General features: G+C 43.4%; 1 protein-coding gene across 1 annotated transcript; it reads left to right on the top strand.

Annotated features, from left to right (window-relative positions):
• Positions 1–10,315: 10,315 nt before the first annotated feature.
• Positions 10,316–16,570, top strand: FUT4 (fucosyltransferase 4). The gene is made up of 2 exons (XM_063671362.1): positions 10,316–13,384; positions 14,949–16,570. The coding sequence occupies exon 1, from the start codon at positions 10,730–10,732 to the stop codon at positions 12,323–12,325; it is 1,596 nt and encodes a 531-aa protein (XP_063527432.1). The 5' UTR covers positions 10,316–10,729; the 3' UTR covers positions 12,326–13,384; positions 14,949–16,570.
• The last annotated feature ends 329 nt before the right edge of the window (positions 16,571–16,899 follow it).

Raw genomic sequence — 16,899 nt, forward strand, 5'->3', positions numbered from 1 at the left:
TCATCACTGGCTACTTCAAAACAGTGCTACAGGGCAATGCCTAAAACTGAAGGATTAGATCTGAAATTGGTCAAGAAATATAACAACCAAAACTGCCTAGTTAGAGCAAAGCATTTACTATTTGTAGAAATCTAAAATCTTAAGCTTCTAAAAATTCTTACCCCCAACCTCATTGCATGTATGTTAAGATGTCACACAGAAAGTGCAACGGGTGGGAGACTTTTGTTAATCCATTGGAAATGATATCCTGTTCTTACTTGAGTTCCCAGTATGACTTTATAAACGTGCTCACGGATTTCCTTTCTCACTTCCACTGTATTCCTGCCAATAAACAAGCTCCTTGTCATTTATTTTCAGATTTGCTGCCTGGGCTGAGTGCTCTGAATTGGTCTCTCCTTTTCTGACCATCCTCTGCTACTAAGAGTTGTTCTCATGGCACTGTTTCTGTGTTAAAGTTTCATTCTTATTCCACTCTGGGGACCTGGTTCCTTTTGTAGTGGAATTCTGTTCTTCATTGCCCCATTGCGTATTTTCCCAACTAGATTCATGTACAGGCATTATTTATAATAGTGAATAACTGAAGCCACCTAAAATGCCCAAGATAGGAGATGATTTTTTAAAGTTACTATATAATATGATACAACTGTTTTGTTTTGCTTTTTAACTCAATAAGTATTTTTCTTAATAAAGCAGGATTACAACGAGGTTTCTTTAAAATTATAAAAATATACAGCAATCTTAAGCCAACAGTCATTTTCATACTTAATGATGTAATACCCTAGAAACACTCCTATTGTGATCTGGAATAAAACAAAAATGCTGTTTTTTCCAAACATGTTTGCAACTTGCCCACTTTCTCTTTTCATTTTATCTGCCTCCTGGCTCCAGGGTCCTTGAGTTTCAGGGCCCTTAGTTTCTATTTCTGTCTCAGTTTCTGTTTCTGTCTTAGAGTCCTCAGTTTCCATTTCCTCAGAGTTTCCTCAATTCATGCCAGAAACAGTCACTGCAGATACTGGATAACTTTGTGTCACAAGGGCTTACAACCTGCTTTTTTTTTCTCTTTGTCGCCTTGGCTGGAGTACACTGGTGCAATCACAGCTCACTGCAGCTTTGGCTTCTTGGGCTCAAGTGATCCTCCTGCCTCAGTCCTACAAGTAGCTGGGATTACAGGCATGCACCACCATGCCCAGCTAATTTTTGTATTTTTAGTAGAGATGAGATTTTACTATGTTGCACAGGCTGGTCTCAAACTCCTGGGCTTCAGCAGTCCACCCGCGTTGGCCTCCCAAAGTGCTGGGATTACAAGCATGAGCCACCATGCCCAGCCACAGCCCACTAATTAATTTGGCCAAATAGTCAAGGCAAAAGCATCTTTGAAGTACACAGATTAAAAGTAGAATATAAAAAACCAAATTGATTGGGGAAACTATTTTCTTACAGCTGCATCCGTTGGGACAGATTTTTTTTTTTTTTAAGACAACTTCTTAATTTTTTTTTTTTTTTTTTTTTTTTTTTTTGAGACGGAGTCTCGCTCTGTTGTCCAGGCTGGAGTGCAGTGGCGCGATCTCGGCTCACTGCAAGCTCCACCTCCCGGGTTCACACCATTCTCCTGCTTCAGCCTCCCGAGTAGCTGGGACTACAGCGCCCGCTACCACGCCCCGCTAATTTTTTGTATTTTTAGTAGAGACGGGGTTTCACCGTGTTAGCCAAGATAGTCTCGATCTCCTGACGTCGTGATCCGCCTGCCTTGGCCTCCCAAAGTGCTGGGATTACAGGTGTGAGCCACCATGCCCGGCCTTTAATCTTATTTTTAAAGAGCTCTATCCCATGGTTTATCTTATTAACACATCCTTTATCTTACAACTGAAATATTTATAGACATAGAAATTATAAAATGAAGAGGTTTTTGGTTTTAATAAAAGTGGTATCATATTATATACATTTTGTGGACCTCATTTTTTCACTTAGCCATACATTATGATCATTTTCCTATGTAAAATATTTGTCTAAATTATGATTTTATAGGTTATATGTCACGATATGGCTGTACCAAAATTTACTTAACCTCGGCCTTACTGATGAGCATTCATTCTGTATCCAATTTTTCTACACTTGGCATTTTAAGGAGTTTTTCCACCTCCTCCCATACAACACATACGAAACCCCTTATGTGTTCTTCATAGCCTAGATTACTCTCTCCCTAATCCTGACAGAAATCTGCAAGTTTACCCTCTGAAAGGAAGAAATCAGTAGGACTTTGGATGAAAATAGGGTGATCAATTTTGTAGTCAACATGGTCCATTTTAAGAACTACGCCTCCTTAGTTTCCAGAATGTTTCAGCTCCTATCAAAACACACACACACACACACACAGACGGGGGATTGGAGGTTAACATGGATGAACCTGGAGAACATTACGCTGAATGTAATAAGTCAGTTCCAGAAGGACAAATACTGCACGATTCCACTTATATGTGGAATCTACAGCAGTCAAACACATGGAAGAAAAGAGCAGTTGCCAGGGGCGGGGGTGGGGGACTGCTGGGGATAATGGGGTAATTGCTAGTCAGAAAGCGTAAAATTTCAGTTGTGCAAGGTGAATAAGTTATAGAGATCTGCTGAACATTGTGTCTAGAGAGCAGGGCTTGTGATGGGTGGTTTTCTCTATAAGTGCTGTTTGTAATCAAAAAAATCCTAATTAATACAGCTACCTTCAGTTTTATCTGACTTAATTACAGTTCTTGCTTGGAGCACATGTTTGTGGGCTAAATAGCTTCCTTCTAATTTATAATTCCACATCACGTCTCCATAACTAAAGGAGAGAGAGTGGAAAGTATTGGGTGGAGGGACTCATGTCTACCTCCTTCCCCCAAAGGAAACTTGCTTCCTTTTAACTTGAAATTTTTTTGGCATTCCGAAAAGCCTTGCCTAACAAATGGTAAATGGGGATGAGAAAGTTGCAAAGACAAATGTCTAATTTTTCACTCTGACAATGACACTTGATCAATACAGAAGTCATAAAGGATGAATTGATAAGGCAATCAAGGAAATATGGTTTCAAAAGGCATCTGGTCAGGGTTACTGAAAGTCTAATACATTCACAACTTCTGACATCAACCTTCGGACTCAGGTGTGGAATTGCTTTGAAGCTATAATTAAAATGGGTGGGTTAAGTATGATAGCCAGCATGTCCCACAAGGGCAGATATTTTTTGTTTGTTCAGTTACACCTCATATGCCTGGCACATAATTGGCATTTAATAAATGTTACTGAATGGAAGTTATAGCTTTTGCAGATTTGTAAGCCCAAATAAGATCTGACCCTAATGTACCCCTACAAATATCAATATACAACAATTCTCAGTCCTGTATTGCTTGGAAACACTTTGAAAATAGCACCACAAGCCTGCTAATGATAAAGGAGTCATGCCATATTATATAACAGTAAATAAAACCTAAAGTGTTTTATCTTTTTAAGTAACTCAGCAAATACTGGGGTCATCATATCAAAATCTCTACTAGAAATCTTCATCAGTATTTGTCAAACTGTGAATCGGGAAATGGGAGAGCTTCAGAGGAGCCAAGGAAGCTAAACAGCTATTCAGTGGTGGTAGATGAAGAGTGGGCTCAGTGAATGGGTGGTCAGAATGCATCTACGTTTTTCATTGAAGACTTGCCGCTATTTCCCTGCTGCCTTGGATGATCCAGGAAACTAAGTGTTTGAACAGTGAGCTCACTCAAGAAAGAGGCTATCTTTTCATGCAGTGCCCAACGGTGCTGCCAGAACAGTTGTTCCTGCAATGCAGTTATGTCTTTCTGTCTCTCTCTCTCTCTCCCTCCCTCCCTCCCCCAGCCCAAGACCAAAGGTTTATTGACTTGCACTAAACACTACTAAGATTAAATACAGACCAAACATTTTCTCTGGAGTGGTTAAAAATAATATCATTATAGCCAGCATTATTGATGTGATTTCACCCTTATACATTGTGCAAGACTTCTGGGCTGTGGTTTATCTGACCACAGAAAGCATGATCTGGAACTATAAAATTGGCTGTCCGACTTCAGGAATATTTTCTTCCTTGTAACATAAGCAACATGCATTTACCCTTTCATTTTCTATACTTGTCAAAAATCTACTATATGTCCCTAATTTTGTCCATTTCAATCCAACAAGCATTTCTTAATATTGCAAGTGCCCTAGGCCCTTTTAGAGGAAGAATCATAGGAAGGAATGTGACGGGCCCAGTTAGAACCACTGTTCTGTGCTAATTGGCTGTTGGTGTGGTCAAAGAAGAATTACCTTACCTGTAGGGAAAAGACATCATTTCTCTATTTTCTTCCATGAAGCATGTCCTGGGTCTGTGTAAGAAATGAGGCCAGAGAAGGGGAGGAAGAGGGTACTCAAAATCCCTTTCTCCATCTGGAGAGAGTTGGTCTACCTCTCTGAGTTAGACTCTGGCTACCTTGAGTTAGGGTGCAGCCACGTAGAAGTACTGAGAGCAGGTACCACAGTAAGCCCAGACCACACATATTTGAGTTTTTGAAACTGTACAGGATTTGTGCTAACTCATTTGAGGATTCAAGTAGACTTGGGATGGTGGCAAGGAACAGTATTAGTGAATCTGGATTAGATCTGGGGAGGACAATGTGATACTTACCATTTTTGCTCTATACTTGAGTACCATAATATTTATCTTAATCATTATTTTATAGTCCAAATTCTTTCATATAAATTTTCATAAGTGCAGGAATTAAATTGTTTCATTAGTGCCTCAAGAAATGTAAAATAGTGATATTCATTCATTCATTTATTAATTTATTTAATAAATATCTATTAAATATTTGTTCAGGCATGTGCCAGGCATTGCACTGTATGATGTTAACATGTTTATCTCAATGTCAAATAATTTTATTTTGTGTAAGCCTTGTATGCTACAATTTTTTCCACATGACTGAAAATAAACTCTATTTTAGGAAAAGGTAGTTTAATGAGAATGTAGAGGTAAACCCTTGAAATATTTAAAATATCATGAAAATACAGTCAGCCTCCATATCTGTGTGTTTCACATCCTTGGATTCAACCAAACTTGGATTGAAAACACTCGGAAAAAAAAAAGGATGGTTCCATCTGTACTGAACATGTACACACCTTTTTTTTTTTTTGGTAATTATTCCTTAATAGAGTATAACAACTATTTACATAGCATTTACATTTTATTAGATATTATAAAGTAATCTAGAGATTATTTAAAGTACACTGGATGATTGTGCAGGTTATATACAAATACTATACCGTTTTATATAAGGGACTTGAGCATCTATAGATTTTGATATCCATGCGGGTTCTTCTACACTACTTTTGCAACCCTCAGTGTCCAAAGACCCTTCTCCATGCCTGATCTCATCTTCATGCTTGCAACTGAAAGCTAGTTCTTTCTGTGCAAATGGATATGGAGGGACGACTGCATTTCTGATTTTAACCAAAACTTCACTATGTCCATTTTTCTGAGCATCCACAATTCTTGCATTTCCTATTCTGTCAAGTAAGTGTACAGGAAGAACTTGAGTGCATAAAAAGTATAACACTAAAGTAAATATAATAAATTCCCATATTGACTATCTATAACAATTTCTTTTCAGGCCAGTACATTTTCACACTTAGATAAAAAGAAAAGCACTTATAAATTTGTGTTAGGTTTATTTTTCTTTCTTTCTTTTTTTTTTTGACAGAGTCAGGCTGGAGTGCAGTGGCATGATCTCGGCTCACTGCAACCTCCGCCTCCCAGGTTCTAGTGATTCTCATGCTTCAGCCTCTCGAGTAGCTGGAACTGCAGGCATGTGCCACCACGCCCAGCTAATTTTTTTTTTTTTTTTTTGTATTTTTAGAAGAGATGGGTTTCCAACATGTTGGCCAGGCTGGTCTCGAACTCCTGACCTTATGTGATCTGCCCACCTCGGCCTCTCAAAGTGCTGGGATTACAGGTGTGAGCCACCGCTCCCAGCAGTTTTATTTTTCTATAAAAGATTTAGCAGGGCAATGAACAATAGATTGTGGGTGTTGTTGATTGTACACAATTTTTGATTTTTTAACCAACAGTCCATTCCATACTTATCTGTCCAACTATGCAAGGTTAAAAAATTGTTCCTGACAAAGGAAACTGTCTCCACCTATTTGCACACAGATTAGCCATTCCAACCACACCTGCTCACTGACGCCCTCAGCATTTCCTGGTAAGTACACAATGTAGGAAGGGACTCAACTGCCTTTTTCTCTCTTCAAGGAAAAAAAATTAAAACACACTTAGCAGGCCAATGTTCAGACACAGAAATCTCAGATCCAACCAAGGGTAACAACCCATTCGAGGGTAGCCTGAATCTCAGGGAGTTCATGCTGACAGAGCTTGGCTCCACGTAGAAAGCTAGTCAGTCAGAACCTATTCTGGGGCTTCCATAGGAAACATCAAATCTGTCTCTGGTAAGTAACACTGGGAGAGGCTTTAAAATGAACTAGGATAGTTTTATTATCAACTGAACTATTTCCTTGAGAAAGAATAAGGAATGAGTTCGAATTTTAGGAACCACAGTTGGCCTGGTTCTTGCAAAGAATCCTGTCCAATATAAAATTTTGGAACCGAATAGGTCATTTTTGGCATGTTGTGAGTTCATTGCTCATTCAGTGTCATAAATTGAGTCTTGAATTATGGCGCTTTCTTCTACACTACTTTTGCAATCCTCAGGGTCCAAAGACCCTTCTCCATGCCTGATCTCACCTTCATGCTGGCAACTGAAAGCCAGTTCTTTCTGTGCAATATTTTGTGGAAACTGAGAGGCCTTTAAATGCACAAAGAATCATTTGTCACCAAATGTAAAAGAATCATGGACTGTTCTTCCATGTTCTAAATTTAAGATGATTTAGAGTTCATTTAGTCCAGCCTCTTCATTGTAAGAATAGTAGTATCTCCCGCCACATGGGTAGCAGACATGTTTTTGCCCACCTAGCATCCTTTCCCTCTTTTTCAGGTAACACCACCTCATTTTTTCTTTTGGGTAACTTCTCTCCCCTCACTGTTATTCAAGAATAACAGATTATTCCACATCTGTTATTCAGATGGGACTGATTCTAGCTCCAGAGGAGGGTCTAAAGAGAGTACCCATTCCCTGACCACAGTGATTGCTTCAAGAATGAGCACTCATCCTAGGTTTGGCCAATGAGAGCAGTCTAATTTGATATCATTTCTGATGCCTGTCACCAGGACTATGCTTAATACGTGTACAATATTTTCCACTGAAAGCTTAAGGGACATTTCAAGGTCACAGCAAGTCATTCGCATAGCCAGGACTCCGGATGTCTTCCCATTTTGTAGTGGGGAAAGAGATACCAACAGATAATTTCTGTAATACATTAAGGGCATACATTCATTCAACCAATATTCACTACTAGATACCTGGTTCCGAGGTGGGTGTTCAGGATGGAGTTATGAATGAAACAGTCATGATCTCTGGATGTCCCATGATGTTCTGAAAGGTGCAGCATGTGTGAGAGCACACAGGTGGGCCACGTAAACTACCCTGGATATATGTTTGTGGGTATCCAGAAAGGCTTCCCAGAGAAAGGAACCAGCCTCCTAAATCTCTCTGAATCTATCCTCCTTTAATTTTCTTCCTCATCCTCACAGCTACTGTCTCAGTTGAGGCCCTCTTTATTTCACATCTGAATTACACCAATAACTTTCCAACTGAACACCACCACACCCCTACTCTTACCCTATTTTTACCCAACTCACTCTTTACTAATGACAGAATGATTTTTTCTTAGAAACTTTTTTCTAAAGTATAATATCCACCCACAAAAGTACATATGTAAGCATACAGTTTGATGAATTTCCTTAACCAAACACACCCATTAACCAGAGCCTACATTAACAAACAGTCAGCATTTCGCAGCCCCCCGCCATGTCCCCATCCATATACTCACCCTCCTCATACATAATAAAAATAAGAATTCGTTTTAAAAATGAATATCGCTTCCTTCCTTTGTTAAAGCTTTCCAAGGACTTTCTCGACAGCCTGCAGGATAAACCCCATCTCCTTTGCCAAACTATACCCTAGTAATTCCTCGCCTACTGCCCCAGTCTTCCCTCCCTGGCCTCTGCAGTGCTGCTCCCTCTGTGGAAACTAACACCTCAGCCCTCTTCCTCTGCATTGTAATGATTCCTAATTATTCCAGAAGCCACCTTCTCAAAGCCTTCCATGATCCCTTCCCTCCCCACTATCTGTTTCTCTCGTAGATTTTTGAAGGTAGAAACGGTGTTTTGCATTTGTTTCCCAATTTGTTAAATGAACAAGTGAGTAAATTTATTAATTTCCCATAACTCCTTTCCTCCCTTTCCTTCCCCTCTACTCTACCAATGGCTCTTTTAAAATAAGAACAATCCAGTCCCCTGTGAATGTTTGTGCATGTATGAGATGCACAATGATCACGTATGACCTTCAACCAGCAATCTGCGAAGTCATGACTGGTTTCCATTGATCCAGACACACCTTGCTGCCTAGTATCCCCTCCTCCCACACCAAATAAGGGACCAGTAGGGGCAGTTTGTGGTCTCAACCCTACCGAGGTAAGAGGGCACAAAGAAAATTTATATGCATGAGACCTCGGGCATTCTTCAGGTAAAAAGATGGCTTAATTGGAACATTCGGAGGCTTAAGAGAAAATCGGGAGTGGTGGAAGGAAGCAAACAAGCAGGGTAATATTTCCCAAATGCCTACCGGCCATGTGCCAGACACAATGTTAGGCTCTATCTGTGATGTCTTATTTAACTGAAGTGGGACAAGAATGTAAATAAATGGCTGGATTCTTGAATTGCATAAAAAGAGAAGCCAATATACTTTTTCCTTTATTTGGTTGAAAAGTTATTTGTGCATTTACAGCTTTTTCTTTTAATTAAAAGTAAGAGTGGAAAAAAGTCACTGAAATGTCTAATTTCAAATAAAATATTTGATTTCTAATTTCTGTTTTTCAAACAAACAAAAAAACCCCAGAAGCATTATGAAAGGTTTTACTGTGCAGGAGGAAATGTCACTAGGTTGATGGGCCTAGCCAGAACACCTAACACCCTCCATCTAACCTCCAAACTGAGGCTGTGGCCCTGCAGAGAGCGCCACCGGAAGCCACTTTTATAGAAGCTTTTACACTCTATGCTTGATTTTTTTTTTTTTTTTTTTTTTTTTGAGACGGAGTCTCGCTTTGTCGCCCAGGCTGGAGTGCAGTGGCGCGATCTCGGCTCACTGCAAGCTCCGCCTCCTGGGTTGACGCCATTCTGCTGCCTCAGCTTCCCGAGTAGCTGGGACTACAAGCGCCCGCCACCACGCCTGGCTAATTTTTTTGATTTTTAGTGGAGACGGAGTTTCACCGTGTTAGCCAGGATGGTCTCGATTTCCTGACCTCGGGATCCGTCCGCCTCGGCCTCCCAAAGTGCTGGGATTATAGGCGTGAGCCACCGCGCCTGGCCTATACTTGATTTTTAATGAAAACATTCTTAGCAATAAATTCATATGGCTAACCCAAATTTATTTTCTGTAGGCATAACATCAAAAACACCTGGCAGGATTGCCCCATTCCCAGCACTGTCTATTCCTCCCCTAATATCAGTGGGACTCCACTGATGCACAGTTGTGATCTACTAAAACTTCTCTCAAAACTTCCTCCTCTCCTTAGGTCAGCAGCCTCGCCCCTGATCTATTTGGAAATCCCCTGAATAAAAGTTGAATATCATAAAGCAAAGCCAACACCCAGAAATTCAAATTCAACCCGTAGGTAAAAAATTTCTCAAGTGACTGTAGACGTAGATGTCTCCAGTGTCGCCTCACTAATAAAGTAGAAGAGGCCAGTGTGATACTGTCTTTATACCCTTAACTTGAGTGCTAGAATATTTATCTTCGTCATCATTTTATCATCCAAAGTATTTTGCATAACTTTCATGGGTGCAGAAATTGTTTCTTAAGTGCTTGGGAAAATTAATAGTGATATTCATTCATTCATCTCACTGAACAGGCAATAAATTCCTTGACGACAAGGGCCTTGGGGGGGGCCACATCCTCATCTTTGGTTTATGAGTCCTGTGAGTCTTGGTACAAGCAATACTACTATGGGCCGGCAAGTCAGACTTATTTGGTAGGGGACCAAAGAAAAGAACATGTTTTGATTGCTAAGAAAACATTTTGTTCTCTATCCTTTACTGGGCTTGGCAGGCAAAGGGAATGTTCTTATGAGCACTCACATTGAAAACTTAAGTTCTTCACCAAATGCAGAGACTCTGAAGGCCACGCCGCTGCGGGCTGCCTCCACAATAAGACCGTCTCGGCGGGCCACGAGATCCTGGCCACGGACGCGGTGGCCGCGCCTCTGCTCGCACGTTTCCCCGGCCTCTGGACTCCCTCCCTCCCTCAATCCCTCCCTCCGGCTGGCGTCGCTGGCGGGTGGCTAGGCCCAAAGGCAGGAAGCCGACGCTATCCTCCGTTCTGCGGCGCCGGGTCCGCCTTCCGTCTGTTCTAGCGCCTGCTCCTGCGCGGCAGCTGCTTTAGGAGGTCTCGAGCCTGCTGTACCTTCCCAGGGATGAACCGAGCCTTCCCTCTGGAAGGCGAGGGTTCGGGCCACAGTGAGCGAGGGCCTGGGCGGTGGGCGCGCGCGGAGGGAAACCGGATCAGTTGAGAGAGAATTAGAGTAGCGGATGAGGCGCTTGTGGGGCGCGGCCCGGAAGCCCTCGGGCGCGGGCTGGGAGAAGGAGTGGGCGGAGGCGCCGCAGGAGGCTCGCGGGGCCTGGTTGGACCGGCTGGGCCCCGGGCGCAGTGGAAGGAAGAGACGGGCGGTGCCCGGTTGGGCGTCCTGGCCAGCTCACCTTGCCCTGGCGGCTCGCCCCGCCCGGCACTTGGGAGGAGCAGGGCAGGGCCCGCGGCCTTTGGATTCCAGGACCGCCCCCTTCCACTCCCGGGCCAGCGGCGAGCGGCAGCGACGGCTGGAGCCGCAGCTGCAGCATGAGAGCCGGTGCCGCTCCTCCACGCCTGCGGACGCGTGGCGAGCGGAGGCAGCTCTGCTTGTTCGCGCCATGGGGGCGCCGTGGGGCTCGCCGACGGCGGCGGCGGCGGGCGGGCGGCGCGGGTGGCGCCGAGGCCGGGGGCTGCCATGGACCGTCTGGGTGCTGGCGGCCGCCGGCTTGACGTGTACGGCGCTGATCACCTATGCTTGCTGGGGGCAGCTGCCGCCGCTGCCCTGGGCGTCGCCAACCCCGCCGCGACCGGTGGGCGTGCTGCTGTGGTGGGAGCCCTTCGGGGGGCGCGGTAGCGCCCCGAGGCCGCCCCCCGACTGCCGGCTGCGCTTCAACATCAGCGGCTGCCGCCTGCTCACCGACCGCGCGTCCTACGGAGAGGCTCAGGCAGTGCTTTTCCACCACCGCGACCTCGTGAAGGGACCCCCCGACTGGCCCCCGCCCTGGGGGGTCCAGGCGCGCACTGCTGAGGAGGTGGAGCTGCGCGTGTTGGACTACGAGGAGGCAGCGGCGGCGGCAGAAGCCCTGGCGACCTCCAGCCCCAGGCCCCCGGGCCAGCGCTGGGTTTGGATGAACTTCGAGTCGCCCTCGCACTCCCCGGGGCTGCGAAGCCTGGCAAGTAACCTCTTCAACTGGACGCTCTCCTACCGGGCGGACTCGGACGTCTTTGTGCCTTATGGCTACCTCTACCCCAGAAGCCACCCCGGCGACCCGCCGTCAGGCCTGGCTCCGCCACTGTCCAGGAAACAGGGGCTGGTGGCATGGGTGGTAAGCCACTGGAACGAGCGCCAGGCCCGGGTCCGCTACTACTACCAGCTGAGCCAACATGTGACCGTGGACGTGTTCGGCCGGGGCGGGCCCGGGCAGCCGGTGCCCGAAATTGGGCTCCTGCACACAGTGGCCCGCTACAAGTTCTACCTGGCTTTCGAGAACTCGCAGCACCTGGATTATATCACCGAGAAGCTTTGGCGTAACGCGTTGCTCGCTGGGGCGGTGCCGGTGGTGCTGGGCCCAGACCGTGCCAACTACGAGCGCTTCGTGCCCCGCGGCGCCTTCATCCACGTGGACGACTTCCCAAGTGCCTCCTCCCTGGCCTCGTACCTGCTTTTCCTCGACCGCAACCCCGCAGTCTATCGCCGCTACTTCCACTGGCGCCGGAGCTACGCTGTCCACATCACCTCCTTCTGGGACGAGCCTTGGTGCCGGGTGTGCCAGGCTGTACAGAGGGCTGGGGACCGGCCCAAGAGCATACGGAACTTGGCCAGCTGGTTTGAGCGGTGAAGCCGCCCTCCCCTGGAAGCGAACCAGGGGAGGCCAGGTTGTCAGCTTTTTGATCCTCTACTGTGCATCTCCTTGACTGCCGAATCAAGGGAGTAAGTTCTTCAAACACCCATTTTTCTATGGGAAAAAAACGATTTACCAATTAATATTACTCAGCACAGAGATGGGGGCCCGGTTTCCATATTTTTTGCACAGCTAGCAATTGGGCTCCCTTTGCTGTTGATGGGCATCATTGTTTAGGGGTGAAGGAGGGAGCTCTTCCTCACCTTGTAACCAGTGCAGAAATGAAATAGCTTAGCTACAAGAAGCCGTTGAGGCGGTTTCTCTGAATTTCCCCATCTGCCACAGGCCATATTTGTGGTCCGTACAGCTTCCAAATCTCATACATAACTGTTCCCGATTCACATTTTTCTGGACCAAGGTGAAGCAAATTCCTGGTTGTAGAAGAAGCCTTGTTGGTGGAGAGTGGAAGGACTGTGGCTGCAGGTGGGACTTTGTTGCTTGGATTCCTCACAGCCTTGGCTCCTGAGAAAGGTGAGGAGGGCAGTCCAAGAGGGGCCGCTGACTTCTTTCACAAGTATTATCTGTTCCCCTGTCCTGTGAATGGAAGCAAAATGCTGGATTGTCCTTGGAGGAAAGTTAAGATGAATACATGGGTGTACCTCACTTTACATAAGAAATGTATTCCTGAAAAGCTGCATTTAAATCAAGTCCCAAATTCATTGACTTAGGGGAGTTCAGTATTTAATGAAACCCTATGGAGAATTTATCCCTTTACAATGTGAATAGTCATCTCCTAATTTGTTTCTTCTGTCTTTATGTTTGTCTATAACCTGGATTTTTTAAAAGCAAATTAAAATTACAGATGTGAAAATAAAGCAGAAGCAACCTTTTTCCCTCTTCCCAGAAAACCAGTCTGTGTTTACAGACAGAAGAGAAGGAAGCCATAGTGTCACTTCCACACAATTATTTATTTCATGTCTTTACTGGACCTGAAATTTAAACTGCAATGCCAGTCCTGCAGGAGTGCTGGCATTACCCTCTGCAGAACAGTGAAAGGTATTGCACTACATTATGGAATCATGTAAAAGGAAAAAAAGTTTCATGATATCTGTTAGTGGCAGTTTTCGTTTATCTCTGTCAGTTTTTAGTTAAATGTTTAGATCCTCGGAACTACATTAGTGACTACTATTAACTTACCCTGTCTCTTGTTAAAGGCTAAATCTGCACTTCTCCCTGGTGCCAGCAGGTTCCCCTTACAGTCAATGTAGTGGTATAGCATATCCTCACATTTCCAGTGCCATTGAGACTGTGCTATGGCACCAATCTTGAACATACATGCATTGACTTGACAAGTTACTGAGTAAGCAGCAGGTGCCACTACATGCCTACTCTGCCAAACACTGAGCTTGGGGCCCTAGGGAAGATAGAGAAATATACAAGGCAAAGTCCTTCTCTTTAGGGCTCTTACAATCTATCACTTCCAAAAAGTAAATGGTGACTGATAAAACAATTGGCAGAACCTGTTTGATTACTGTGACAGTCTTAATGATACCATAAATCAATATTAGAAAGCTAGTTGACTTAAAGCCTGAAATAATGGGAGTTTTCTCCTCCACTTATTAGAATAAGGACCCTCAGTGACTAATTATTGTGGGTAGGGTGAAGATTAACTAGTTTTATACAGAGTTCTGCTGTAATAGTCATTTTGCATTTGATTAGTGCAATTCTCTGAATCATAAAGCAAGTTTTACCTCTCCGTACATGTTTTTGCAGACATACTTGAAAAACTCACTTAAATCTAGGTGCTTCAATTCACTTTCTTGAGAAGAGAAATGAAAAGCTGTGGAGAAAATGTCCTCATTAAAGTATTAAAGTGCGGGCAGAATTACAGTTACAAAGTGTCAACCACCGAATAAAGATAAAATTCAGTTCTTAAAATGAGTTTTTATGAGAGAACAGTCAGTGATCTTGGTGTTACTGGGATTCCACATGGGGCAGTGGGAAAGAGTTTAGGTTTTGAAGGTAACCGAGTTTAGGTTTTGAAGGTAACCTAGTTTAGATTTGAATTCCAGCTATGTGACATTGGGTAAATTAGTAGTAGTCCTGAGCCTCAGCTTCCTCATCTATAAAATGACTGGCGAAAATACTTTACAAGCTCATTTTGAGCACTTTAGGAAGTAAGTGAAAGTACCTAAAATAGCAGGCACCCAATTGATGATTTTATATCTTCCTTCTTTGCTTGCAGTGAATTCAGGATGTCCTCATATCTATTTATAGGTCTAAAATTATATCTCAAGGTATGTTGTAGAATAAATCTAAAATAAAAAGGATGGTGCCTCATATTGTGTATTTTAAATGAGTCCCTAAGGCTAAGCCATATTTTAAGAAACATGATCACCATTTAGATTAAGCTTGACTTGCAAACTAGGAAGAAGCACCTAGGCTTTCTTTGAAAATATTTTTTTGGTTTGTTTTGGTAAAGCTCTATAGTTAAATTGGTATCTATTATTTTACCAATTTTTTTTAGTATTAAGTCCATTTAGAACTAACCATACTATTTATGGAATATTTAGCATGAGGAAGGTATAATTGCTTTTTTTTTTTTTTTTTTTTGAGACAGAGTCTCGCACTGTCGCCCCGGCTGGACTGCAGTGGCGTGATCTTGGCTCACTGCAACCTCCGCCTCCCAGGTTCAAGAGATTCTCCTGCCTCAGCCTCCCGAGCAGCTGAGACTACAGGCGCCTGCCACCACACCTGGCCAATTTTTTGTATTTTTAGTAGAGACTGCGTTTCACCATGTTGGGCAGGCTGGTCTTGAACTCCTGACCTTGTGATCCGCCTGCCTCGGCCTCTCAGAGTGCTGGGATAACAGGTGTGAGCCACCGTGCCCAGCCATTGCATTTTTATTCACATACACATTGTTAATGTGGAACAATTTGTTATCACTAATCTCGTCAGAGAGCAAGATAAAATGTGGCAATTGCTCATTTTATTTTGCATATATTAAATTGAGTAGATTCAGCTCTAACGTACCTTAAGAAAAATGCATATCGGTGCACTGTATGTATTTCAAAATGCCTTTCCTATGATTGTCATGTCCTCCTTTAAGGCTTTTCCCTCAAATTTATTACAAATTTAGTATTTTTAGTACTTGATGACTCTAATTACATGAATGCACCTGGAATGACATTTGTAACAGAAGACAGTCTGACTTGCTTTCAGTATTCACAAGTTCTTTCCAGTTTCCAAGTCTTTTCCTAGCAGTAATTTAGGGGAGACAGAGGAGTTTCATGTAAAGAGCATGCAGTTTGGAGTCAGACCTGGGTATGTGACTCTGTGGCCTTGATGATGAAGCAAGTTACTTAAACTCTTGACTTTCAGCTTTCTCCTTTACAATGCATGAATGCCTGTCCCCCTACAAAACAAAGATTAAATGTGATGATGTATGCCAAGGTGCTTTGTATATTGTAAAGTGCTATATAATTATAAGATGTTCTAAATTTTCAAGGATCTAAACCAGGGATTGGCAAACGTTTTTCCAGAGAGTAAATATTTCACGCTTTGCATATATAATTTATGGAGGTGTTGAGAGGATAGATTAGACACTTGAAGTACTCAGGATAGTGCCTGGCATGTAGGAAGCACCTGGAAAATATTCGCCGTGATTACCATCAGTCCATTTTACCGAGAAGGAGCCAAGGTCCAGGCCCACTGAAGGACTTGTGTAAGATTACAGTAGCAGTGGCAGAACCAGCCATGCTTGTGCAAATCACAACCCCTTTGAGCCTCTGTCACCTGAACTGCAAAATGGGTGGGTTAGACAAAATCATCTCTTGGGACCTCCTAGTTCCACTTGCTATCATTCTACTAACTGGCACCCTAAGGTTGAAAGTGCTTATCTGCTTTCCAATGTGGCTTCCTTACAGTCTGGAACTGACAATATGCAGGAGCAGTAAACTGGCAGAAAACCAGGAATCAGAAAAAAATATAATTTAGCTTCAAAGATGTAAATTATATATATAGTATATTATATATATTTTTAAAGCTTTATATGCCTCAAATATCAGGGAAAGGAGCCAAGTCCTTGGTATTTAGTTTGGTGAATACTTGCATTGAATATATGTCAAGATGTCAAGTCATTTTTGAATGTGTCTCAGGGATTTCTATGCTACACATTCTTTTAACAAATCAAGTATTTATGTACACATGTTGAGATTTTTTGACAAAATGATTAAAATAATGAGATGGAAAATGACTCCTTGTTTATAATGTATATCCTCCGTGCACTAATGTGTTCAGTCATCACCCATGGGATATTTCTTGGCTTGGGGCAGTTTCTGTAAGTTCACTAGTTCTAGATTGGTAATTGGAATGTGATGGCTTTGCCTCTTCTGTGTTGCACCAAGTCCAATTCAGCCTGTCCTCTTGTTCTTTCTTGCCTGTCTTTTCCACTTTATTCTGAGGAATCATCTCCAAGGGCCTAAGTAGTATACTCCTTTCTCTCAGTCCAGTTTATTTTACTGAGTGCTCTGATGTGATGCCCTCCATGTGTTGTCTCTAGCTCCTGTTCA

This window comes from Pongo pygmaeus, chromosome 9 (genome assembly GCF_028885625.2).
Source record: "Pongo pygmaeus isolate AG05252 chromosome 9, NHGRI_mPonPyg2-v2.0_pri, whole genome shotgun sequence".
NCBI lineage: Eukaryota > Metazoa > Chordata > Mammalia > Primates > Hominidae > Pongo > Pongo pygmaeus.